Here is a 23258-nt window from a genome sequence, read left to right as displayed (position 1 = left end):
AAAGACAAAATGGAAGTTAGTAATAACCTATTCTTTGCTAATTCAAGAATCATAAAATACATTGATATTTAAGTGAATATAAAAACTTTTAATGTTCAAGTGTTTCTCAGCTGTACTCCTAACCAAAGGATATCACATTCATATAATTTTGTGACAAGGTGTTTTACAAATCACAGGACAACTATATGGCTGTTATGCTTTTAATGGAGGGAGGCACAAAATCCATCAATGCAAAAGAAATGTTTTACACTCATTAGCACAGTGATTGTTAATTTAGGGATACACAATGTGTTAAACCTCAAAAACTACAAAGTTTCCTGCAACCAAAGATAATGGAAAGGCTCCTTAAGTTTTTACCCACCACCTTTAGTTTTTAAAGTTCTAAATGGTATCGGGGAACTAAAAAATAATAGGCTCGTTTCAGCTGTGGTTCAAGAATTCTAATGAAGTTGTATGGCAATGACACTGGGAATGTGAAGTTTCCCCAAAAGGGCTTTCTAGATGACCACATCACAAACTTTAAAAGTATTTCCAATAACATATAGGCAAGTTGAGTGGCTTAATAGTGTAAAAGCCTGGAAAGCAGCTAAGATGTCTCATCTTACAGAATTTTAAAACATGGTATAAATACCATTTCTCTTCTACAGAGAAACTTTTTAAAGCATGGACATAACTTTAAGGATGCTAAGGGAAACATCAATACTTTTCATAAAGCTTCAATAAACACCCCAAGGCACAGTGTTCAAAACGGACTATTCACTAAAATGTCACTGCATTATAAGGTATAGGTATGCTATGCTTGCAGTGAGAGGACATTTAATTTATGCCTAGTTAAAAGCACCAGGTGTCCAGTTCAGCTTCCATTTACACAGGATGCACCAGTAACATTTAGGATAGTGAATAGTTCAAGTACTACATTTCCAACATGTCTTGCGTTTTGCTTTTTGATTAGTCAGCACTGGGGCTCTTCTGCCTTTAGTTCTTCAGAATATTTTGAAAGAGGCTAGGATTACCCTGAATATAGTCTTCAAGCAACATGGAGCCCTTCCGAAAGAGCTGTCTAGATACTTCAATAATAACGTTTAGAGAAGGGAATAAAGATAAAACTTGAAATAGTTGAGTTTGTTTCAAAAAAAGAAAAATAATGTAGAATCTGGCATGTAAGCTAAAATGTTTTGTAATTAATGTCAAAAATTGCCAAAATTGTTAATACATGTTTTGGTAAGAAAAAACCACTATATTGGCAAGGTTAATTATTTGTGTGAAATAATATTGTACATTAATTAAACAGAAGAATTCACCGTTAATGGAAGAAAACCCACAACAAGGGAAGCATCCAAAGAAGGGCAATCAAAAGGTTAAGTTTACTAGTTTTAGAATACATCAACACACCTTGATTATAAAACTATTTCATTTTTAAAACTACAGTGCTTTAATGTACTTCTAATAACAACCCAAACTAAGGAGCCGTGGAGGCTTATGAAAAAGACCCACCCACTACGATGCTGTGTTTCTAGGGTAGGGGTGAATTAATACTTCTGTAAGAAGGAACTGAATCACCTCAACATCAACAAACAGGCTTTTTCTTTTACACAGTAACTCATAATTTGATTTATTATTTCTCTTCACTAGTTCAAAATTAGGCAGAAAAGGAACTACATCAGACCCAGAAACGCAATGATTTGGCAAGCCGCAGTCACTCAGCTCATGGATTTGTGCTAATCTGCAGAAAATTTGCTTGACTCTAGTACTCCATTCCTTCACATCTGTAAAGAAAAGCCCATAGATAAAAAGTCATTTCACTGCAGGATAAAAAGCGAGTTTCTTCCCACCCTGAAGCTCTCATTTCTCAATAAGCTACTAGAATCCACACAGGCTCCAAAAATTCTCCCAACAGCTACACCATCTTGAAAGGTCACTTTCAAGTATGTCCTAGTTATTTCATGGAGCAAGTTCAAGTGAAATACATGAAATTTTTATGATCTCTTTTTTTCCCACCTCACCTAATATAGAAACCATTAATAGGAATACAGTTCAGTGGGCAAAGTATGAATTCATATATAAGGCAAAATATCTTTGAGCAGCTAAAACTAATATTTGCACTAGTGGCATGTACCCACCTGTAGAGGAGTTCGATACAACCATTTTTCTTTATCAACTTTAAGCTGCATACAGGCAAAGAGATCACAAACTGCTGGGAGGCCGTAACGGTCTGGGGGAAAGCTGCGTTCCTCCTGTAGGGGCGAATTAAGTAATACTTCCTGCAAGAAGACAAAAGGTGGATTGCTACATGACAACTTGGGAGGCGTGAGACCAACAATTCATCTTCAAATAGTGTAGTGTCTATAAAGAATGATGTAAATGTTGGGCATTCTAATAACAATGAGCAAAGGGGACAACTATTTTCTCTACCCCTAATCTTTTCCAGAAGTAGCAATAAAATAGGCCAGATGGGGATTTGGGGCCTAGAAAATGCACAGAAATTTCAGTCTGAATAATCAAAACTCCTCCATTCTGTTGCTAACATGGCACCAAAATTAATACTTAAGCCATATTTAACAGTTAAGATATTTAAGGATCTGGCCCATTTGCAAGGTTTGGGATTAAGAAAGTAAAAATGTATTAAATATACTTCAAAAGGTGCTGTTTTAATGTGTTGTGCTCACCTTGGCCTTTCGAAGTAGCCATTTGTCTTCTCCTGAGGATAACTGGCTAAGATTTCCTGTCTTCTTTCCTGGCAAGACCCAGTCAGCTGTGTTAAAGGGACACCAGGAAGTGGCCAAGTGGCTTGTAAGCTTTGGTATGCCAGCTCTGTCCTCTCTAAGAGGCACTTCCTTGGGACATCCTTCTTTGCATGAGGGGGTAATGAGCCACTCTGACAAGGGACTGTTCCTTATGACTTGGAAGGAATCAGCAATTCTAGAAGAAGCCATTGCCTTCGGTGCCTTGGCTTGTTCTGTTGCCTCTCTTCTGGATGGACAGAGCCACATATTCAGGGAATCTTTATGTTTCTCAGGTTCAGGTTTTGGTTCCACAGGCATACCATTTTTATCCTTTCCTTCTTTCTTCAGAAGCCATTTACACAGAGCTTCCTTCTCACAATTTTCATCACACACGCACTCTGCAAAGCTTGTACAGGGCTCATTGGCTTTGCAGACCTCCTCTACTTTATATGGGTCTTGATGATTCTGGACAAGCCAATCCTCAGTAATCACGCTGGGAGTGGACAAGGGTTTCTTGGCCTCCAAGTGGTCATTCAGGCACTTCAGATTGCCCAGGTTCTCAATCTCCACACCTTTGGGCTGGTTACCCTGACAATTGGTACAGGAATCAGGCTTGATGAGCCAATCATTCACACTATAGGACTCCTGGAACACCTGGAACAAGAGCTTAAACTTCTCACTGGTTTCACAGCTGCCATTCCCAGCCTTCTCAAGCTTATGGGATTCCTGGGGAGTCACCAGCCAATCAGAAAGCTCCATCTCATCTTGATCAAGAAGCTCTAGATCTCCAACCTTTTCAATTTCAATGGAGTAAGAACTGGTAGTAGAATAGCTGTTACACTTTTGGTAACTTGGTTTTTCAGAAACTTCTTGTTTCTGACTCTTGTGGAGCCAATTTTCCAAGCCCTTTAGGTTGCCCCAGACATTACTGAAGAAATTGCAGGCTCTGGCAGAAGTCTACATAAGAAGTACACAATATTAGTTTGCCAGAATATTATGACTGCTTTGGGATTCAATGATAAGACTTCTACTTATATTTACCACACTGCCCAATGTTTCTAAATTTAAGTATATACATAGCCAAAAGGTATGGGATTTCTCTATTAAGATATTAAAATATATGGTTACATTAAAATTTAATTTTCTGCAGTTTTAAAATAAACAAGGCAAACTAGGAGAAAGCATTTGTAGCAGTTTATAGAAAAGAGACTAGTACTTCTATATAATGTGACTTTATGAATAAAGAAGACAAAAATGAGCCATGGATATGATGAGACAAGTCATCAAAGAAAGCTAATAACCATGAAAAATACTCAACCTCCTTAGTAATCTAAGAAACTCAAAACAAAAGTTTTTACTGTTACTCTGTGTCAAATTCAGAGAAATAAACTTGTAAACGACTACCACTATTAGAGAAGTTTCAGGGAAGCAGGTCTCTTCAATACTCTGCTGGTGGGAATATAAACTGGTATCAACTTCCTGGAAAGCCAAATTGGCAATCTGTATCAAAAGTCTTAAAGGGTCTGCAGAACTATAATCTAGGAATGCCATTTCTAAGAATTTATTCCTAAAGAACTAATCAAGAATGTATGCAAATAATCAGCTCCTGGACATGCAGAGGAAATGTATTTATATTCAGAAAAACTCAAGTTTAGAGCCAATCAATGAAATATTATATACTGTGAAGGATTTTATGGAAGAAACTAAATGACAGAGAAATATATTCATGCTCTATTAGTAAAAAAATCTGCTAGCCAAAACAAAAGTTACAGAATGATTTTTTTTTTAAAGTATATGTATGCATAAACAAAAATGTTACAGTGGTTGTTTCTGCATGTGGGATTATGGGCTTGTATTTCTTTATACAGTTTTTTCCTAAGCTTTTTATCTACAGTGTAGAGGTGTCACTATTGTAATAAAAAGTTATTAAAAGATATATGTTTCCCAGACTAGAACTAAAAACCAAACAAAGACGTACACTATCAGTTAATAACTAGCCCCATCTATTACTTCATCTATCTCAGAAACAATAAAGGCAGCAACACACCTGACTATTCTCCAAGGTCTGCTTTTGGGTGAGCCAGTCCTGCAGATTGGTACTGGGTATGTAAGGAGCCTGGCGACCGCTGGCAGGTTTGCTTCCAAGGAGCCATTCGCTGAGAGGGACAGATGTGGTGCTGGTTGCTGACTTCTGCTAATCACATAATACTTTGCTGCTTAACAAGGCAATGTCAAATGCAGAAAGTTTGCCAGAAAAGCAGGAGACCCAAGTTCTCTAATCTTGGCTTGATGCTGACCCTGCACAAGTCAAATGACTTCCCTAAGCCTCCATTTTCATAATTACAAAACAAGGAGTATAGGTGATCTCCAGGGTTCTTCTCAACTCAAAACTTCTAGGATCCTATATTCACATTGCCTTTAGAAGTAAATCACCTCTATGGATGATAAAGAGAAGGATCCCTAAGAGAGAACCAACCCAATCAGAGAGCTATTGATAATTCTTATGAACTAACTGGTAACAATTACTTTCTTACTCAACACCTCTAAAACCTCTAAATTTCTGACATTCAGTCTCAAGGGAAGCATTTAATTGCATAAACCAATTTATTACCACTGGTGCCTTTTTACAAATAAATGGTAGCCAAAAAAAAGTGATATAATCAAAACCCAAAAGAAATATAAGCCAAGTAATAGCTCAGTTACAAGAAACAAAATGACATTTTACCTGCTCTGGCAATGCGATATAGCCTCTTTTCTCCAGGAAGGGCCCAATGTTTGATGAACTAGCATGAGCCATCAGGTGCTCAGGAATTTGCTATAAAAGCAAATTAATCATGTTTACTAATGTTATGCTTTCATACCAAAAAAGTGAAATTGTAATCCCTAAATTTCAAAAGTATTAAGCAAAGTGTTACATTTCACTAGAATAAATATTTTTTACACTAAATTCACTGACCTATGAAGTAGTTATAAAATCTGAGAGTTCCCTATCTATTGTACTACATAACTATCTTCATGTAAGAAACCTTCACCAGAATTGGTAGTATTACTACTTCTAACAAGACCCAAATGAGACCATATTTGACTCTATATTTAAAGACCATTCAAGCCATAAATTTCATAAGAAAAAAGTCAAAGGTATTTAAAGAGATACAAGATGAATTCTAGAGATGATCAATGAGTCAATACCACATTCCAAGCACTACCAGCCTAATGCTCTATAAATTTAATCAGAAAATGAAATTTCTGAAGCTTATCAAATTCTCAAGAAAGCCACTATTCACAGTGAAAATGTGTTATTTTTAAGACCACCTGTGAGGCCACAGACCTGAGAAGCTCACTATGAACCTTCTGAGATGAACACTACTCACAATGGTCTTAAGAGACCCAAACGTGGTGATTGCCTGGCGCAGGGCAGTTATATCGGCTTCAAAGAGTAGGACAGTTGAATCTTCAGGTTTGAGGGTCAAACTGCCCAGTCTGGAGAAAAAAAATAAAACCTGGCTATTTTAAAGAAACATCTATTTCAAATTCATCCAAAATAAAAACCAAATTGTGAGTTATTTGAAATGATTGTACTTTTCGAAGAAACTCAACCAAAGATAGATGACTTAACCATGTACCACCAAGTATGATGTTAAATATATAAAGCAGGATGATCTTATCCAAGGAACAGAGACGTCAAGTTAAATCCAAATCATGCAATGAGTTACAAAGTGACTCTTTTTTAATACACCATAGTCAAAGAGCCAAAGTCAAAACAAGCAAAAAGGGTCTTTACCTCTCCAGGCACACGGAGACTTGATTGGCTAGATCTTTGTTCTGGGTGCACTCCAGCTGATGAATAAGACAATTGAACTGGCCCAGCAACTATAAGAAAAATGAAACCATCTAGCCACAATGATACTAAAAGCACCAAGTGTATCCAAGTTAACAAATAGCAAATAGCACTTGAGATTAAATTTTTATCTGATCTGTATTAATGCTGCATTACAGAAAAAACAGTCTCTGAAAACCAGAAACCATATTCAAACCAATCACGGCCTTGCAGTCATCTTACCCAGTAGAGCTGTTGGGCCTGCTGCTGAAGCGTCTCCTCTTTAAGCTGATAGATGAGATCTACCTGTTCATACAGCCACACCTCACGGCTTCGAAGGCATTCCAGGTGACGACTTATGCAGCTGTGAATCTGGGCTTTCACCTAGAAAACATATATATGTTAGCTTCACTAGTGCTATAAGCTCAAAGAATGGTGTTTCCCACAGAATGGTGAGGTCCCTAAACTTCTGGCGGTCACAAATCCTTTTGATTATCCAATGACATTTATTCCGGAGTGTCTCCCCAGAAAAATGCATACATTCAAAATTTTGCCTATAATTTCAGCGTTGAGTCCCGAATCCCATCCATGGAACCACCAAAGCCCCATGGACCCAGTTTAAGAATCCCAGCCATAAATGCATATCTAAGCTCCAAAATCCTCCTTCAATACTCCTTCTTCTAAGAGGATCAGGTTTATTTTGGGTGTCCTAAAGGAGTCAAGAGAAAATACAAGGATATGTCATGCAATACTGATGCCCCTAAGTTTTCCACATAATTTGAAAATCTATAGTTTCACAAATTCATCAGTGGAAGAAGACAAGAATATTAACTTAATAACTAGCCCTTCCCTCTTTTCTCACCCTACAAATGAGCAACACATCTACAGTAGGCCAATTTAGTAAAGAGACGTGCCACTACATGTCAACAGCCAGAAGATCATTAGGGTAGATAGACAGTTTATGTAAAATTATAAACTACATGTTTCCGGAAGCATAAAGAGTGATTCAAAAGAGAGATAAATATAAAAATTCTAAGGAAGAAAATCATAACAGCTATAAATTATCCAGGAGAATCCATATAAGAAATGATATTTTAAAACACCTTTTTCTGGATAGTAAAGTGGTATTTCAAAGTCATGTAACACTTGGTCTACCCACTCACCAGCAGAACGCTATTGGGCCAATAGAAGGAACAGATTTCGTTCTGGCTAGCTCTAACAATTAAGTCATTTATAGAACCATGCCACCACCAAAACCATGCCAATACCAAATTAACAGATGGTAGGGGACATGCTGAAGTGCCATCCTTTATGCATTAAGAACACAACTGACCAGTTCAATGAGCTGAGTTCATTCACTTTGTTACTTTTTAGTGGATGACAGTGCTTGGCACAGGGACCACACAGAGAAGCAATCAAAAATGCACACTGGACTGAATTCTCTAAGGTGGTGCAGGAGTTTCCAGATTCTTCTAACATCTGCTTTATTTTCCATTTGGAATCAAAGGCACCAACATTTCAGGCAGACAATGCAAGGCATGGGGTAAAACTTTTGGGTTTGAACAAGCCAATCCCTTCGCCATGCTCTAACCAGCCCTGTAATAAGAGTTCAGACAAGGGAAGAGAAAAGCACACATCACACCTCCCGCAAGTTATCTTTAATTTGCTGTTCAGCCCGGAGAACTCCACCAATAGCAAGCTCCAAGTCCCTCCGTGCATCACAACACCTCAAATGGGGTTCTTTATTACTAGAGCAGCCACTCTGGTCCTGTGAGGTACTCATTCTGCTCCCTGTTCCTTTAAAAGAAAAAAAAAAGAACAATCCAAATTGCACCATAATTACAACCAAAAACCACCCTGCAATCATCCCCCAAATGATTATTCCAACCAGCTCCCAGTTACTAACTACTTAGATTACTTCCGACATAGGACTTGGTACATAGTATACCCTTAATCCTCTTCCCCGCCCACCACTACTGTGTTCCTGCCCAAAAATCCTATGCATCTACTTTAGTTACACTTTACAGGGGAACAGATATTTCTGAAAAAATACACTAAATTGCCTGAATTGATAGGGCATATAGCCTCCAAAAAGTTAAAAGAACACTAGATTGTAAGTTTCTATTTACATATCTGAAGTCACAGGGGGCATGTGTTCTCGTTTTACAGATTTAGAGCTGAAGACTAAAAGGTCTAGAAGGACCCATGATTACTTTGGAAAGAAGCTGCAAACCAATAACCTAATACACAGAGTTTAGAACATTGTTTAGATCTGGCATTAACCTAAATTTATTGGGAGGATTAAATTTTTTATTCCCCCCCCCCCTTTTTTTTTTATTTAGGAAGAACTCAGGGATGCCTTCATAGCTAGGAAGCTCTCAGGAATGTAAATCTGACAAAATAATTTCATGGGATTCTGCTACAAGGGAGGTACTTAGAGAAGAAACTGGTGTGGGAAACCACAGAGAGTTTTCTAATAAGCATAGGAGAGAAGAAACAGAAGTGGAAAAATACCACATAACCCAAGATATAATGATATGAGACTGGGACAGAAGACTGTCAGAAAAGCAATGAAGCAAAGCTTGACAAAAACTGCTGGAAGAACAGTCTGATGTCTATCCTGGATAGATCTAGAATCAGAGATGGTTTCTAAATACTTACAAAAAGAAGTGATCACATTAGCCCAGCATGGATTCACTAAGCCCTGTGACACCAAAATTATTTCCTTCTTGGGTAGTTTTACTAAACTGGCCAGTCAACGTAATCCTTTAGACACGATATAGTTGGACAATAGTAAGACTTGCGACAAGGTTGTATACGATCTCTGTGGACAAAGTGAACATGGGCAAAACAGGCCAACTAAATTGAATCATAAAATTATTTTTTACAAAGTACTCAAAGGATAATGAATTGAAACCAGTCTGTTAAGTATTTAGAGGTATGCCTGTTTTCCCCAATTACTCAACTGTTTTCCCTAATTGCCTGTATGAAAACACAGAAGGCAGACATTAAAGTTGGAGATAACACATGGCTGTGACAAAAATAGATTCCAAACAATCTCTACATAGCTGTTAAATCTTATAAAACAAAAATGTAGATTTTTTTTTTTTTTACTTGAACGGGGGAGGGCAAAGTGGAAGAGAATAAATGTAAAAGGATGGAGATTTTTAATTGAAAGCAAGTTCTATATGAGTTAGCAGTGTGCTGGATCTCAGGCGAAAATTACTTACATGCTATTTGACTACATTTACCAAAAGTATAGCGTTTGCCACTAATCTGTTCCATGTTTATTAGACTAATTTTGAAATTTCTTTCTGAATAACAAACTTCAGAAAGAGGCATTTAGAAAAAAAAAGAAAGGGGCCTCAAAACCATGAAAAATTTCTCCAGGAAGGGAGGCTGTTTAGTCTAGATAAGAGAAGTCTCTGGGAGGACAAGATTATTTATTCTGGAATACTTGGAGACCTGTCAAATAGAATTAGACCTGTTCAGAATGACCCAAAGGAGTAGAGGAGGATTAATAGGAGACATCTGAGGCAACATATAAAAGAACTTCCTAACAGTCCTGAAGGAAACGACCTTCTCAGAGAAGCAAGCCAGCTTTCGGCTGAACAGCAGTCTACACAGTGCAAATGGCTGACTGCTCATCTGAGACCCAGGGAACTCTGGCCTACACTGCATCTTTAAGCCGAGGTTTAGGGCCAAGTGGCTAGCTAGAAGCTGAAACGGGCCGAACACTATGATTCCCCACCCTCAGAAATAAGACAGCGGGAGGAAGAAGCCCAGTAGGCTTTCTTTTGACCATCTCAGCAGAAAATTCACATTCAGGAACTAGAGTTCCTGAAAGATTCAGGAAATTTTCTAACTTCCCCCTGCTATTTTGTTGCCACAGTCTGTTTCCCCATAATGATCTCTAAAATGGAAGGGCTTCATTAACTGGATTTGACAGGAATCCCCTTGGAGATTTTTTTCCAACCTTTGAAACACCAGCTGCAGCTACTTGCTACCTTCTTTTTCACACTATAAGCTGCCCTGTTTTAAGCACGCCATTAGTGTGCACTTAGTGCACACTGTAGGAACTTGAACAATACCTGCATAACGAGTGAAATGCTGGCTCATATTCAGAGAGTGGAATGTCACCTCATTACCACAAGTTGTTTCACTTTTAAGTTACTTATATGCAAAGCATGTTTAGCTGTCTTTCAAATGTATTAACCAACTTTCACCTGTGCCAAATTTCCCATTCTTAGGTCCTCACCATGTGTGTGCAATGCCACAATGCCTGGCACAGTGTAAAATTTAAACAATAACATTAAGTCAAAATGTTGCTTCACAATGTCAAAAACCAGTAGTTTTTGACATTGATCACGTGGGAGACAAATTCAAATGCATACAGTGCTGACTTAGAGAAGTCTTCTCAAGTCCATCACAAATACTATACAACTGCCTAACAAGAACAGAATATGGCAAGAGTACACAACTTGTATTTTCCCCTTATCAGCTATGGATAGAAGGTAGGATGAGATTTAAAAGTTACAAAACTGATTTTCCCCACATATTTATCCCTTGTTTTCAAATTAAAATGTGTTATCCTTCAAAAACAGTCACCTTGTTAGAGTAGGGGTCTTTAAAGCCATTAAGAAAACCTGTTTCATTCCTTTACGGCCAGCCCCAGGGATGTCTGTCCCTTTGCTGCCCTTGGCGCTGACCCTCCTCCTCCCTGTGGAGCAGTCAAGGGGCAGTCAGCTTCCAAAGCTTAAATCCCAAGAAAGAAGCTGTGCAAAGGTTTGCCTTCTTGTACTGCAGTGAGGAGAGAGCCCTCAGAGCTGAAATCAAGAACTCCACCACATGGGTGAATTCAAACCACAATAAGGTGAAGTCTGAGCTAGCTTTATGAAATGTCACATCCAGAGAGACCTGTATGAGTTATCTAGCTCATATGGTCAATTTCAAAAAAAAAAAAAAAAATTCACCATTCCTTTCAGCTTGGAGAGCCAATGTAGCAAGCATGATGTTTAAGAGATTACTCTGAGGCCTGACAAACCAGAATTCCAGCTCCATCTGCAACCTTCAGACCCATGAGCTAGTTACTTAACTTCTCTGGACCTCAGTTTTCTCTAGAAAAATGTGGACAATGACAGTAGCTACAAAGTGCTGCAATGAAGTTAAAGTGAGACAATATCTCCCTTTAGGCACTTAACCCAGGCCCTGCACACTGCACTTTTTAACGCTTTGGTTGCTTTTGGTTAGCTGAGTTATGGGGACCTAAAGAATCTCCACCTATGGACTATACAGAAAGCAGCACTGAAGCTAGAAAAGGCTTTGAAGTGAGGAGACCCTGACTTAGAATCATTTAGCCATTAATCAATGCTATGACCTTGGACCATTTGCCCTTTTTGAACCTAATGTCCTAATTAAATAAGTGAGGATAACAATACTTACCTCATAGACTTAGGGGTGAGGATGTGGTACTTGTTTAATAAATATAGCTCCCCATATACTCTCTCACTATAAAACACAGCAAAAGACAAGTTGTTTTTATGGCAAAAACTCAGTAGTCTAAACTCTCTAATATATACCAAATATACACACACTTTTGCCTGTTTTCTAACCTGTAAAAAGACTGGACCGCGGGCTTCCCTGGTGGCGCAGTGGTTGAGAATCTGCCTGCCGATGCAGGGGACACGGGTTCGTGCCCTGGTCTGGGAAGATCCCACATGCCGCGGAGCAAATAGGCCCGTGAGCCACAACTACTGAGCCTGCGCATCTGGAGCCTATGCTCAACAAGAGAGGCCGCGACAGTTGAGAGGCCCGCGCACCACGATGAAGAGCGGCCCCCACTTGCCGCAACTAGAGAAAGCCCTCACACAGAAACGAAGACCCAACACAGCCAAAAATAAATAAATTAATTTAAAAAAAAAAAAAAGACTGGACCAAATCAGCTCTAATTCTAAAATTCGCATCAATGAAAGACTACAAAAAATGTCTTTTTCTCTTCACCTTTATAATCCAAACTACTGCCCTACCACCTTCAACAGAGGATTGCCTTAAATGTGTATTTTTTTTTTGAGACAAGTTAAAAGTTTAAGTGCTTTCTAAAACTTCCCTGCCTCTAGGGTTCCTGTTTTAGGTTTTGGAGGAGGAGAGAGATCGAGGGGGAAACACACACATCCCTCAAACAAAAAAATAAGGCTCCAGGAAAACCTAGAGCTTTCTTCAAAGAAGAGTTCCACAAACTATATATGCCATACTTGCACAATGCTTTGCACGAATCTAGTTATGAAATCCAAAGATCATGGAACCAGAATTGAGCAACTAAACCACAAATGAAGCTAAGTCCTTATCATATGGTTTAACCATAAAATTTCCAAAGAGCCATAACCCTCTTGTGACCGACACAAACCACAATTTAAAGTTGGAAAAACCTTAGCCATCTCTTTAGTAGACTACTCTCATTACACAGATGAAGCCACAAAGCCCCAGAGAGTTTAAATGACCCATCCACAGCCATTACACGCAGATTTGGGTTTAGAACTAGAGTTCCTAGGGTCTAGTCCTGGATTCTCTCCTTCTGACCAGCTTGTTCTTCCTTTAGTGTCACCCATAAATTCTTTTTATTTGCCAACACTAAAGATTAAAATTAACATTCCAATGGGTTACTAACGGAACACCTTCCATTAAGAATCTCAGTCCATTCTCATAGTCCTCAATAAATTATAACAATTTTTCAGAACCATCTTCCTTAGATAATGCTAACAAAAATAAACAGCACATCATGACAGACTCAGAATAATCAAAACACTTCCAAGATGAAGGACAGGAGCAAGAGCCCTGGGTTCTGATCTCACATCTTATCACAACCATTCCACATTCCATTCCTCTGTCTGAATGAAGGCTTATATCATTTCTAACTGCACCTTTCAGGTCTCACTGCTTGTCCCCCCTTCCCAAATGGCCCTCCTCTCCAAAAAAGGTGTCCACTTTTCACTTATTTTCCTAGCATCTAAATCATTGCGAAAAAAACAAGCCCTTAAAAAACAGACCCATAAGATACTTACTATGTTCTATGAATTACTAAATTCGAAACACTAACTGCCCATTTGGTTATCTTTGATAAGACAACATATATCAGAACATCTGTACAAATTTTCAGGAAAAAAATTATAATAATAGTCCGCATGCAATTTTACCTTGAGACATTTCTTTTTTTTTTTTTGAGACATTTCTTAACATTTTCTTTCGTCTTACTGTCAGTTTTAAAAAATAAAAGGTTTTTTTATATCACAACTCATTAACTCAAAGGTTATCTATACGTATCTTATCCTAACCCTTTAATTCTTTAATAGTTTCTGAAATTCAAGATGATTCTTCGTAATTTAAAAACTATGTAAATAAAGGTTAATTCCTGAAGAAACAAACAAAATAAGGTAATAAATTCACGATAGCACATTTTAAGATCGTTTAACACTTCAGACCTTACTGCGCTCAGCTCTACCTTTATACATGTAACTATGAGCAATCAATTCCAGCACTTCAACTTTCCGAAGCAGTAACTGAAAACAGACCACAATATTGGTCATTACCATCTAATGCCAAGTAAAGCGTTTCTAGTTCAAAAGCAACAGTGACTCATGCGACTTTCCAGGTTCCCCAACACTTTCTAGGAGCACAGGCGCCCTAAGAAGCTTGGGTCCCGTCCTCCCTGGAAGCCGCAGCCGCGCGTCCACTCTCCGCTTAAGAGCGGGCACGAGCACCGCTCAGTACGCATGCACACAGCCCCGGCCGCAGGGTCCGTTTCCAGCCCGGCAAGAGGAGCCCACCCCGAGGGCTCCCGCTGCGGCCTTGGGCTGCCAGACGTACCTCCTTGCAGGCCAGGTCCCCGCCGTGCGAGCTGCCCGGCAAGCAGAACGCTGCTTTATCCGCGACCAGGGTGACCAAAGTTCCCTGCACCCTCAGGCCGCGCCCCACCCGCGCGCCTGCAGCGCCCCACGGGCGAGCGGGAGCGCGCACGTCGACGCCGGGGTGGGGCCGCAGGCACCGCCCACTCGGGCGGATCGCAAGACCCTCCAGCTGCCAGAGGACCCCCCGCAGCCTCCCGCAAGGCTCCGGTGTGGCCACTTGGCCTCCCGGCTGGACGCCACCATCCCCGCCCGACCGCCCAGGGCGAAGCCAGCTCGCAGAGCCCCGAGGGACGCCAGGGGCTCCTCTCCAGCCTCTCCTCGGCCCACCTGCTCCAGCGCTTAGCCTGTGTCCACCCCGATCCGCGCCCCAAATCGTCAAGACGTCTTTAAGGATTTTGCTGCTAATCACTACAAATAACAAACGTGGGCCAGTCAGAAGGCTTCCGGAGTTATTATTGGAATGTTCCTGTCCAGTAGCTCCTACCTCTGAGATTACCACTGTCAGCCTGAGGTTCAAGCCCCGGCTTTTGTTTCAGGCTCTTACATCTCACTTCTGTGACATAACTCTACCTATACCCCAGCGTCCCTCTGTCTCTCTCTCAAACACACTCCCACACGGCCTCAGGCCAGTGCTGCATTTAACACTCATGGATGCTTCTCATTCAACAAGTTGACTGAGCACCAACCAGATGCCAAGCTCTATTCTAGGTGCTGGGAATACAATAGTGAAATGAAAGCTCCACCAGGAGAGACAGTAATACAGAGTAGTTAAGAGGATGAACTCTGGAGCTAGACCGTTTCCATACAAAACCTGGCTCTGCTACTTAGATGCGGTGTAACCTTAGGCAAGTCACTTAACCAATCTGTGCCTCAGTTTCCCCATCTGTAAAATGAGGACAATAATAATGGGCCCAACTCAATGAGAATTATATGAACTAATATACAAAAAAATGTTTAAGACCGTACCTGGCACATGGTAAGTACTTCCTGTCTGATGATTATCACGCTCATGGTGCTCTACTTTGATGCCCTTTTCTCCGAAAATAATCCTCAAAGTCTGCATATCCAATCAGTCCAGAGACAGAATTCTATACAGCCTTGTCATTCCCTTCAATTTTTTTTAATGTAAAATACTTACTCTCATCTATGCATATGAAGCTATTTTCATAAACAGTAAGAGTAAAGCAAAACCACTTGACAAAAAGCAAAGGCCAGTGGACACTGAAGACTATCACCCTCAATTAAGCATCCCTCAGATTTCAGATGAACAGAGTTTATGGAAGTGCCTGCTTTATCTGTGTTGCACAGTTTCTGGGATCCCACTTCAGACATTCACTACCAAAAATAATAAGAAAACAACTTATCTCTGAATTCAAAATTTCTTCATTGGAGAACATATTTTGTGAAGATACAAAGACGATACATACCTCTGAATGATGAAAGTTAAAATTTGATAGCCCTTTGTATTTATACTTTAAGTCAATGGCTAGAAAAAAGGAATTCTCAGTCTGTAAAAATATGACTAATGTCAAGAACTTTCACCTCTCTTTTATATGCCACTACAAAATAGTTACAATGTAAATACAGTAGGAACTTTGTTGACCATCACCTACATAACCAGTGGTCTCTATGCCCTCTCTAAAGGATCCTGGCCAATACCTCAGCACACTAAATGCTGCAGCTCTTCTTCACTTGAACTTACTTACACAGTTACTGAGAGTCGGTGTTATTCTGTTTATGACAGCTTTAGTTGTTCCTATAATGATGTGACTTACTAAAGAGTATATAAATATAAAAAGACTGGGGAGAGAAAAAATCATAAAAATCTACAAGAATTCTGCATTCAGACTTTGCAGGCACCTCTTTACTCCCTTAAGCTTTGTTATTTGCCCTGGCATATTTACGAAATGTTTAAGTTCTAAAGGGGAAAAAGTCATAAGGCATTTTACCTCTCTTCTGTTTCAAGATTTCTACGCCGTCTCACAACAAGAGAACCATCTATTTCCCGGTAGATTAGTAGATCATCTCATCTAAAGAGAGCATAAACTATAACTCTCCAATGGTTCCCCCCTGCCTACAGGATAAAGTCCAAATTTCTTTAATAAATAAAGTTCTCTGTCTTCTGGCTTCAGCCTGACTCTCCTGCTGTCTCCCCAGAGCAGCGCCCACACCGTGATCACCCAGACAGCAGTTCCATGCATAGACCAGGCTGCTTTGCCTTGTACAGCTTGGCTCTCCCAGCTCTCTCTGCCAGCAAAGCCAGTTCCTCCCCTTCTCCCCACCTGTCTGCTTTTCTGACTATGCTTAAGTCACCAACACTATTAAGCCTTTCCTGACCAAGCATCCCATTCCTCAATAGTTTTGACCTAGAGAGTTAACTGCTGCCTCCTCTGGGCTCACTGTAACCTGTGTAAGTTTCCAGCATGACACCTATAACACATGTTATCCTTACTGTTACATGTCTGCCTCCTTGGCCTGAGAGGTCCCCAAGAGAAGGGACCACATATTATTTGGCTTTGTACACCCTAGTGCTGAACAGACTGCCTGCTATCAGTATCATGGCATTACCAACCCCCCTTTACATTCTATGTGCTCTATTGAATTGACATAAAGAGAATGGTGTCCCTGGAGTTGTGCAGTGCTGTATCCCTCAACTCAACAGAGGCTTAATACATGTTTGATAAATGGATGGATGAATAAATGATAAATGAATGCTCAATTTCAGACCAGCCACAATAACTATGGTAGAGTTCTGCTTCAAACATAAGTAATCAACTTGATGTCCCACTAAGGCCTGCATTAATTCAGGAGGGTTTTTCAGAAGTGGAAATGTTTCTACCATAACTATTACTTTTTGTTCTCTTTCAAACAAGACAAAACTAGCAAGGATATTGCTACTGAAACTATAATTCCAGGATAGGCACTGATATAATGTGTCTTTCCTGACACCAAGCCCATCAAAGCCCAGCTATACAGATTCACAAGCACCAGCTGATTTAACTGTATTTACAGTCAACTCTGGATATTTTTTCTCTGATTTTGCAGTACCACAGAAATTCCAGCTGACATCACAGAAGTTTGGTAAGCTTTCAGAAGTAGGGCTGTGCCCTATCTTCAACTTGAAACTTCTCGCCATAATATAGCCAAGGTTAGGAAAACATGTTATTTATCTACTATCACAGTAATAATATCATTTTATCCCTGATTTTATATGGTAAACACCTTGCGGTTTTCCCCACAGAAGTAAGCAAGTTATAAAATATTTTCCCTCCTCTAAAGCCTGGGGGACTAGAAAATATGCCAAAATAAAACTCAAAATATACCTGAGATCATGTTCTTATGAAATCTGTAATTGTCCAAGTATTAAGAGACCTAACTTCTTGTCTATGAGCAACTGACAAGCAAAAACCTTTTAACCTATGTTGCCAGTTACTCACTCCTTCACTGAACCAAATTGTTACATTTCTAAAGGACTCAAGGCAATGCTAGATAAGAGGAATATTTAGCAACCAAACATACTCCTTGCCTCAAAAAGAACATCTTGATTCCACTGCATAATTGAGCCAAGCAAAATCAGGGATGACGACTTGGGATAAGAATGGCTAAGAGAGTTAGAATGAGCATTCATGTCAGTAGTAAAAAAAAGCACCCTCAAGATAACTTTTTGTTCACTTGCCAGTGAATCTATTTAATTCAAAGAGTAAGGATGACTTGCCAGGATTTGAGGTATGGTAGGCTAGGTGGGAAGTTTACAAATTATGACTGTAATGTTATGATTTAACAAGCAAAGAAGACAAGCTGAGAAGGACTATATGGCAGCTCCTCTAACTGACAAGCATAGATAGAAACACTATTAAAACAATTCACCAGGGCTTCCCTGGTGGCACAGTGGTTGAGAATCTGTCTGCCACTGCAGGGGACACAGGTTCGAGCCCCGGTCTGGGAAGATCCCACATGCCGCGGAGCAACTAGGCCCGTGAGCCACAACTACTGAGCCTGCGCGTCTGGAGCCTGTGCTCTGCAACAAGAGAGGCCGCGATATTGAGAGGCCCGCGCACCGCGATGAAGAGTGGCCCCCGCTTGCCACAACTAGAGAAAGCCCTCGCACAGAAACGAAGACCCAACACAGCCAAAAATAAAAATTAATTAATTAATTAATTATTTTAAAAATGAGTAGAGGCTTATTCCTTCAACTCTACCATGCTGTTATCCATTGAACTTAAAAAAAAAAAAAAAATCCACCAGAGCAAAAGTCATGAACTTGGCCTCCTTATCAGCCTAGGCCACCTGCATTGTTTACATCTTGTATGTCGCAACAATGTATTTAGACATATCTATATTGGAAACAAAGCCAAAGTGAAAACCCGGAGCAAAATTTTAAGAGGGCCAAAAAGCAGCAGGAAGAATAATAAAACTGCCATGGAAATCCATAGTTCCTTCATGAAAGTGAACATAATCCAGTATATACATATTGGTTGGTCCCTTATCATAATCACTTTAGACTTGCAACCTAACTAGTAAGTATACAGAGACACTGAATTCACTGATTTCAGTAACACTCAGAAGGTGCTCTCTGATCCAGCACCACATTCCGCTGTGTATCCTGCATTGTGACAGCTCTTCATTCTCTGAGGCTGGAGCTGCTCCTCCAGCATGCCTCAGGGCCCTTGCATTTATCCTCCAGATATCATGCCCACTCCTCTTCCTTAGTGTCATCTTCCTCACTAACCTATGTAAAATAAGTCTTCCTTCCACACACTCCCCCTAAATTTATTTTATTTTAAAATTATCTCCATAGTGTTTATCAGTATCTGACACATAGAAACCATTTATTTTCTGATCCCACTTCAGAAAACACACTAGAAGATACGTTCCACACAGGCAGGGACTTTGTCTTTTTGTTCACTGTTATACAGTAGATGTTCAATAAATATTTGTTGGAAGAATGGATTCAGGGACTTCCCTGGTGGCGCAGTGGTTAAGAATCCGCCTGCCAATGCAGGGGACGTGGGTTCGAGCCCTGGTCCGGGAAGATCCCACGTGCCGCGGAGCAACTAAGCCCGTGCGCCACAACTACTGAGCCTGCGCTCTACAGCCCGTGAGCCACAACTACTGAGCCCCTGCGCCACAACTACTGAAGCCCACGCACCTAGAGCCTGTGCTCCACAACAAGAGAAGCCACCGCAATGAGAAGTATGGGCACAGCAACAAAAGAGTAGCCCCAGCCCGCCGCAACTAGAGAAAGCCTACGCGCAGCAACAAAAGACCCAACGTAGCCAAAAATAAATAAATTTATAAAAAAAAAAAAAGAAAAAGAATGGCTTAAGTATTTAATATATCTATGTGCCAAGACTTTTATTTTTACACATTATCTCATTTAGTCCTCCCAAAACTTTAAGGTACGTACGTACTCTCAACACAATTTATTTATTTATTTTAACATCTTTATTGGAGTATAATTGCTTTACAATGGTGTGTTAGTTTCTGCTGTATAACAAAGTGAATCAGCTATACATATATATATATATATCCCCATATCCCCTCCCTCTTGCACCTCCCTCCCACCCTCCCTATCCCACCCCTCTAGGTGGTCACAAAGCACTGAGCTGATCTCCCTGTGCTATGCGGCTGCTTCCCACTAGCTATCTATTTTTACATTTGGTAGTGTATATATGTCAATGCTACTCTCTCACTTCGTCCCAGCTTACCCTTCCCCCTCCCCATATCCTCAAGTCCATACCCTACATCTGCATCTCTATTCCTGTCCTGCCCCTAGGTTCATCCGAACCTTTTTTTTTTTTTTAGATTCCATATGTATGTGTTAGCATAAGGTATTTGTTTTCCTCTTTCTGACTTACTTCACTCTGTATGACAGACTCTAGGTCCATCCACCTCACTACAAGTAACTCAATATTGTTTCTTTTTATGGCTGAGTAATATTCCATTGTATATATGTGCCACATCTTCTTCATCTGTCAGTGGACACCTAGGTTGCTTCCATGTCCTGGCTATTGTAAACAGTGCTGCAATGAACATTGTGGTACATGGCTCTTTTTGAACTATGGTTTTCTCACGGTATATGTCCAGTAGTGGGATTGCTGGGTCATATGGTAGTTCTATTTTTAGTTTTTTAAGGAACCTCCATACTGTTCTCCATAGTGGCTGTATCAATTCACATTCCCACCAACAGTGCAAGAGGCTTCCCTTTTCTCCACACCCTCTCCAGCATTTATTGTTTGTACATTTCTTGATGATGGCCATTCTGACTGGTGGAAGGTAATACCTCATTGTGGTTTTGATTTGCATTTCTCTAATGATTAGTGATGTAGCAACACAATTTTAAAAACAGAGAAACTAAGGCTTGACAAGGTTAGATATATTACCTACAGTCACAGGATTCCAAGTAAAAGAACCAAGATTTAATGCCAGATGAGTCTAAGGTCTCCAACCACACAATGTATGTTGAAGGGATCATTTAGGTGTCAAGATTTTACTATCTCTTTTTATTCATTCAACAAATATTTATTGAGTGCCTAAGCTGACACATACTGTGATAGTCCCCAAGGACACAATGGTAAACTTGCCATCTAGAGGAAAATTTGTGCCATTGAGTCACCACCGAAAACTAAGAAAATAAGAAAACTTTGAAATAGACTGCGATTTAGAAATCTATCAGCAGCAACGACTGCTCTGAATGCCTTCCAGTATGCCAACCCTTACTCTAGGAGGGAAATGATCATAAAACACTAGCCAGGAAGCTAGTGGGGGAGGGATATGTATCTGAATCACCTGTGCAGTTTTATGAAGCCCCTACACAGGCTCCTGAGATTCTGGCACAGCTAAACCGACTGAATCTTAATAAAATGTGGGTGGGGTGGGGAAACCTATGTAATTCTAAAATAAGATACCTCCTCCCTCTTTGAGAATCACATCTTCCTTTCCCTGCATAGCTCACCAGTCTTCTCCACTTTTGAAATACCTCTTTGCCCAAAAGTAATAATATAATTGTAGAAGTTTATTTAAACACAAAATACAGTATCATAAAACTTTAGACCACTAGGTTTTCCCTGGGGACCCAAGGACAATAGAAAAGGAGGAAGGAATATTAAAATGTAAGAAATGTTACCGTGCTAGACTTTACATATACCATCTCACTTACTTAACAAATCTGCAAGCTAGCAAACCGTCAAGGAGCAAACCAAGTAACTTGCCTCAAAGGTACATGTACCACACCCCCCACCTCCATTGCAGCATTTGGGTGGGTCTTCCTCAAAGGCTCTGAGGTTCTTTAAAGTTCAGAAATGTCACATTAGTACCCCTGTGCAGAAATGAGCCAGCTATGATTACCTGCCCCGTTCTCACCAAGGAAGTAACTCAATAGTCCCTACAACCATATTTCCATATTACCAAGTAGGCGGTTCAAACAGTTATGCTATGGTGAACCTTACCCTGATTAGAAAACAACACAAAATGGTATGGTGAAAAAAGCTCTGCCTTTGGGGTCAAATAGACACTAGCACTCCGCCTTCTGCCATTCTTGATCGCATCACCCCTGTTACATCACGTGACACTTAAGACTATTTATATGGTCATTATTGGTCCTGCCACAAGAATTTAGTTCCATGAAAATAAGGGCTGTGCCCATTTTCCTTCATTGCTATATCCTCAACAGCCTGAACATATAGGCACTGAATTAAATAACTGTTGGTGGAATGAGTCAATGAACTAGCAAGCTTCGCTTTTCTCATCTGTAAAAAGGAGATAATGGAACTACCTCTCGGGACTGTTGGAAGAACTACAAGCACTTTACGGTAAGTGACGCTGTGTTGGCAGGTAGAGGGCCGAAGAAAACGTTATCTTCTTCGCGTTTCCACCCAGCAGGCTAGGAATGTATAAACTCTGGGCCCGTTCGGGAAAACAGGCCCCTCCTTGCTCCAAGTGACCCCGGCGAGAGGGAGCAAAAACTTGGAGCTGTCACAGCCGGGGCCGGGGGACGGGCGGGCAGGCAGCCATTGATGGTCCCCAGGCCAGAGTGTCTAAGGACGAAGAAGGGAGAACAGGCCGGGCAGGGAGAAAGAGGTGGCCCTCAGGCCGAGAGTCGAGGGCCAGAGAGAGGAAGGCAGGCCCAGGGCGGCGGGCAGGCATTAGGAGGCCGCCCTCGAGGCAAGCGGATCGAGGGAGAGGCCGGCCTCTAAAGGCAGGCCCAGACAGGCCCATGCCGGTCCGGTACGCGGCCATGGCGCCCCAGACGAACCCGCGGCGTTGAGAGAGGGAGGAGACACACCCGCCCCGCTGGCCCCTCCAGTTCTTACCACCTCCGAGTGCAGCTCCGGGCGTTCTGAGACCTTCGCGGACAGAGGCACTGCCCGACACAAGCCAAGGGCCTAAAGGCAGACTTCTCGCGAGAACACAACCTTCCTCCCACGCTTCATACCATACGTTTGACAGTCTCGCGAGATCTCAAGTCGAGTCGGCCCAAGGTCCTTGCTTAACCTCCAGAGGGCGAGAGCGCCGGCGCACAAGTTTTCCTGGGCCACAGATCAGGGTCCTTTCGCCGTTTAGGAATAAATAAGATTAAATGAAAGAAACATTTATCGAAGGCAAGCTCTGTAACGAGGACTATCCTAAGTGATTCTCTCACACCCGATGTCCTCACAAGGCAGATATTATTTAGGCTTAACGTACAGATGCAAAAATAAAAGTCAGAACACACAAAAGGACAAAATATGATTCCATATATATGAGGTACCTACAACAGCCATATTTATAGAGACAGAAAATAGAATGGTGGTTGCCGCAGACTTGGGGAAGGCAAGT

At 40.8% G+C, this 23258-nt stretch overlaps 1 protein-coding gene across 5 annotated transcripts; it reads right to left on the bottom strand.

The window, feature by feature from the left end:
• Positions 1-186: 186 nt before the first annotated feature.
• NCOA4 (nuclear receptor coactivator 4) lies at positions 187-22910 on the bottom strand. 5 transcript variants are annotated; one of them, XM_028164987.2, is made up of 10 exons: positions 22754-22910; positions 8183-8337; positions 6784-6924; positions 6505-6593; positions 6095-6203; positions 5449-5538; positions 4771-4917; positions 2667-3680; positions 2121-2261; positions 187-1766 (listed from the first exon to the last, which is right to left on the bottom strand). In XM_028164987.2, the coding sequence occupies exons 2-10, from the start codon at positions 8321-8323 to the stop codon at positions 1761-1763; spliced, it is 1878 nt and encodes a 625-aa protein (XP_028020788.1). In that variant the 5' UTR covers positions 8324-8337; positions 22754-22910; the 3' UTR covers positions 187-1760. The 5 variants fall into 5 exon arrangements, with proteins under 5 accessions (XP_028020788.1, XP_007176347.1, XP_028020789.1 ...); XM_007176285.3 differs by having other exon boundaries at positions 4771-4914; XM_028164988.2 differs by having other exon boundaries at positions 22757-22867.
• Positions 22911-23258: the final 348 nt, after the last annotated feature.

The sequence above is a fragment of the Balaenoptera acutorostrata genome, chromosome 16 (genome assembly GCF_949987535.1).
Source record: "Balaenoptera acutorostrata chromosome 16, mBalAcu1.1, whole genome shotgun sequence".
NCBI classification, from domain to species: domain Eukaryota; kingdom Metazoa; phylum Chordata; class Mammalia; order Artiodactyla; family Balaenopteridae; genus Balaenoptera; species Balaenoptera acutorostrata.
The sequence above is the reverse complement of the archived record's forward strand: the minus strand, read 5'-3'. Positions and strand labels throughout refer to the sequence as shown.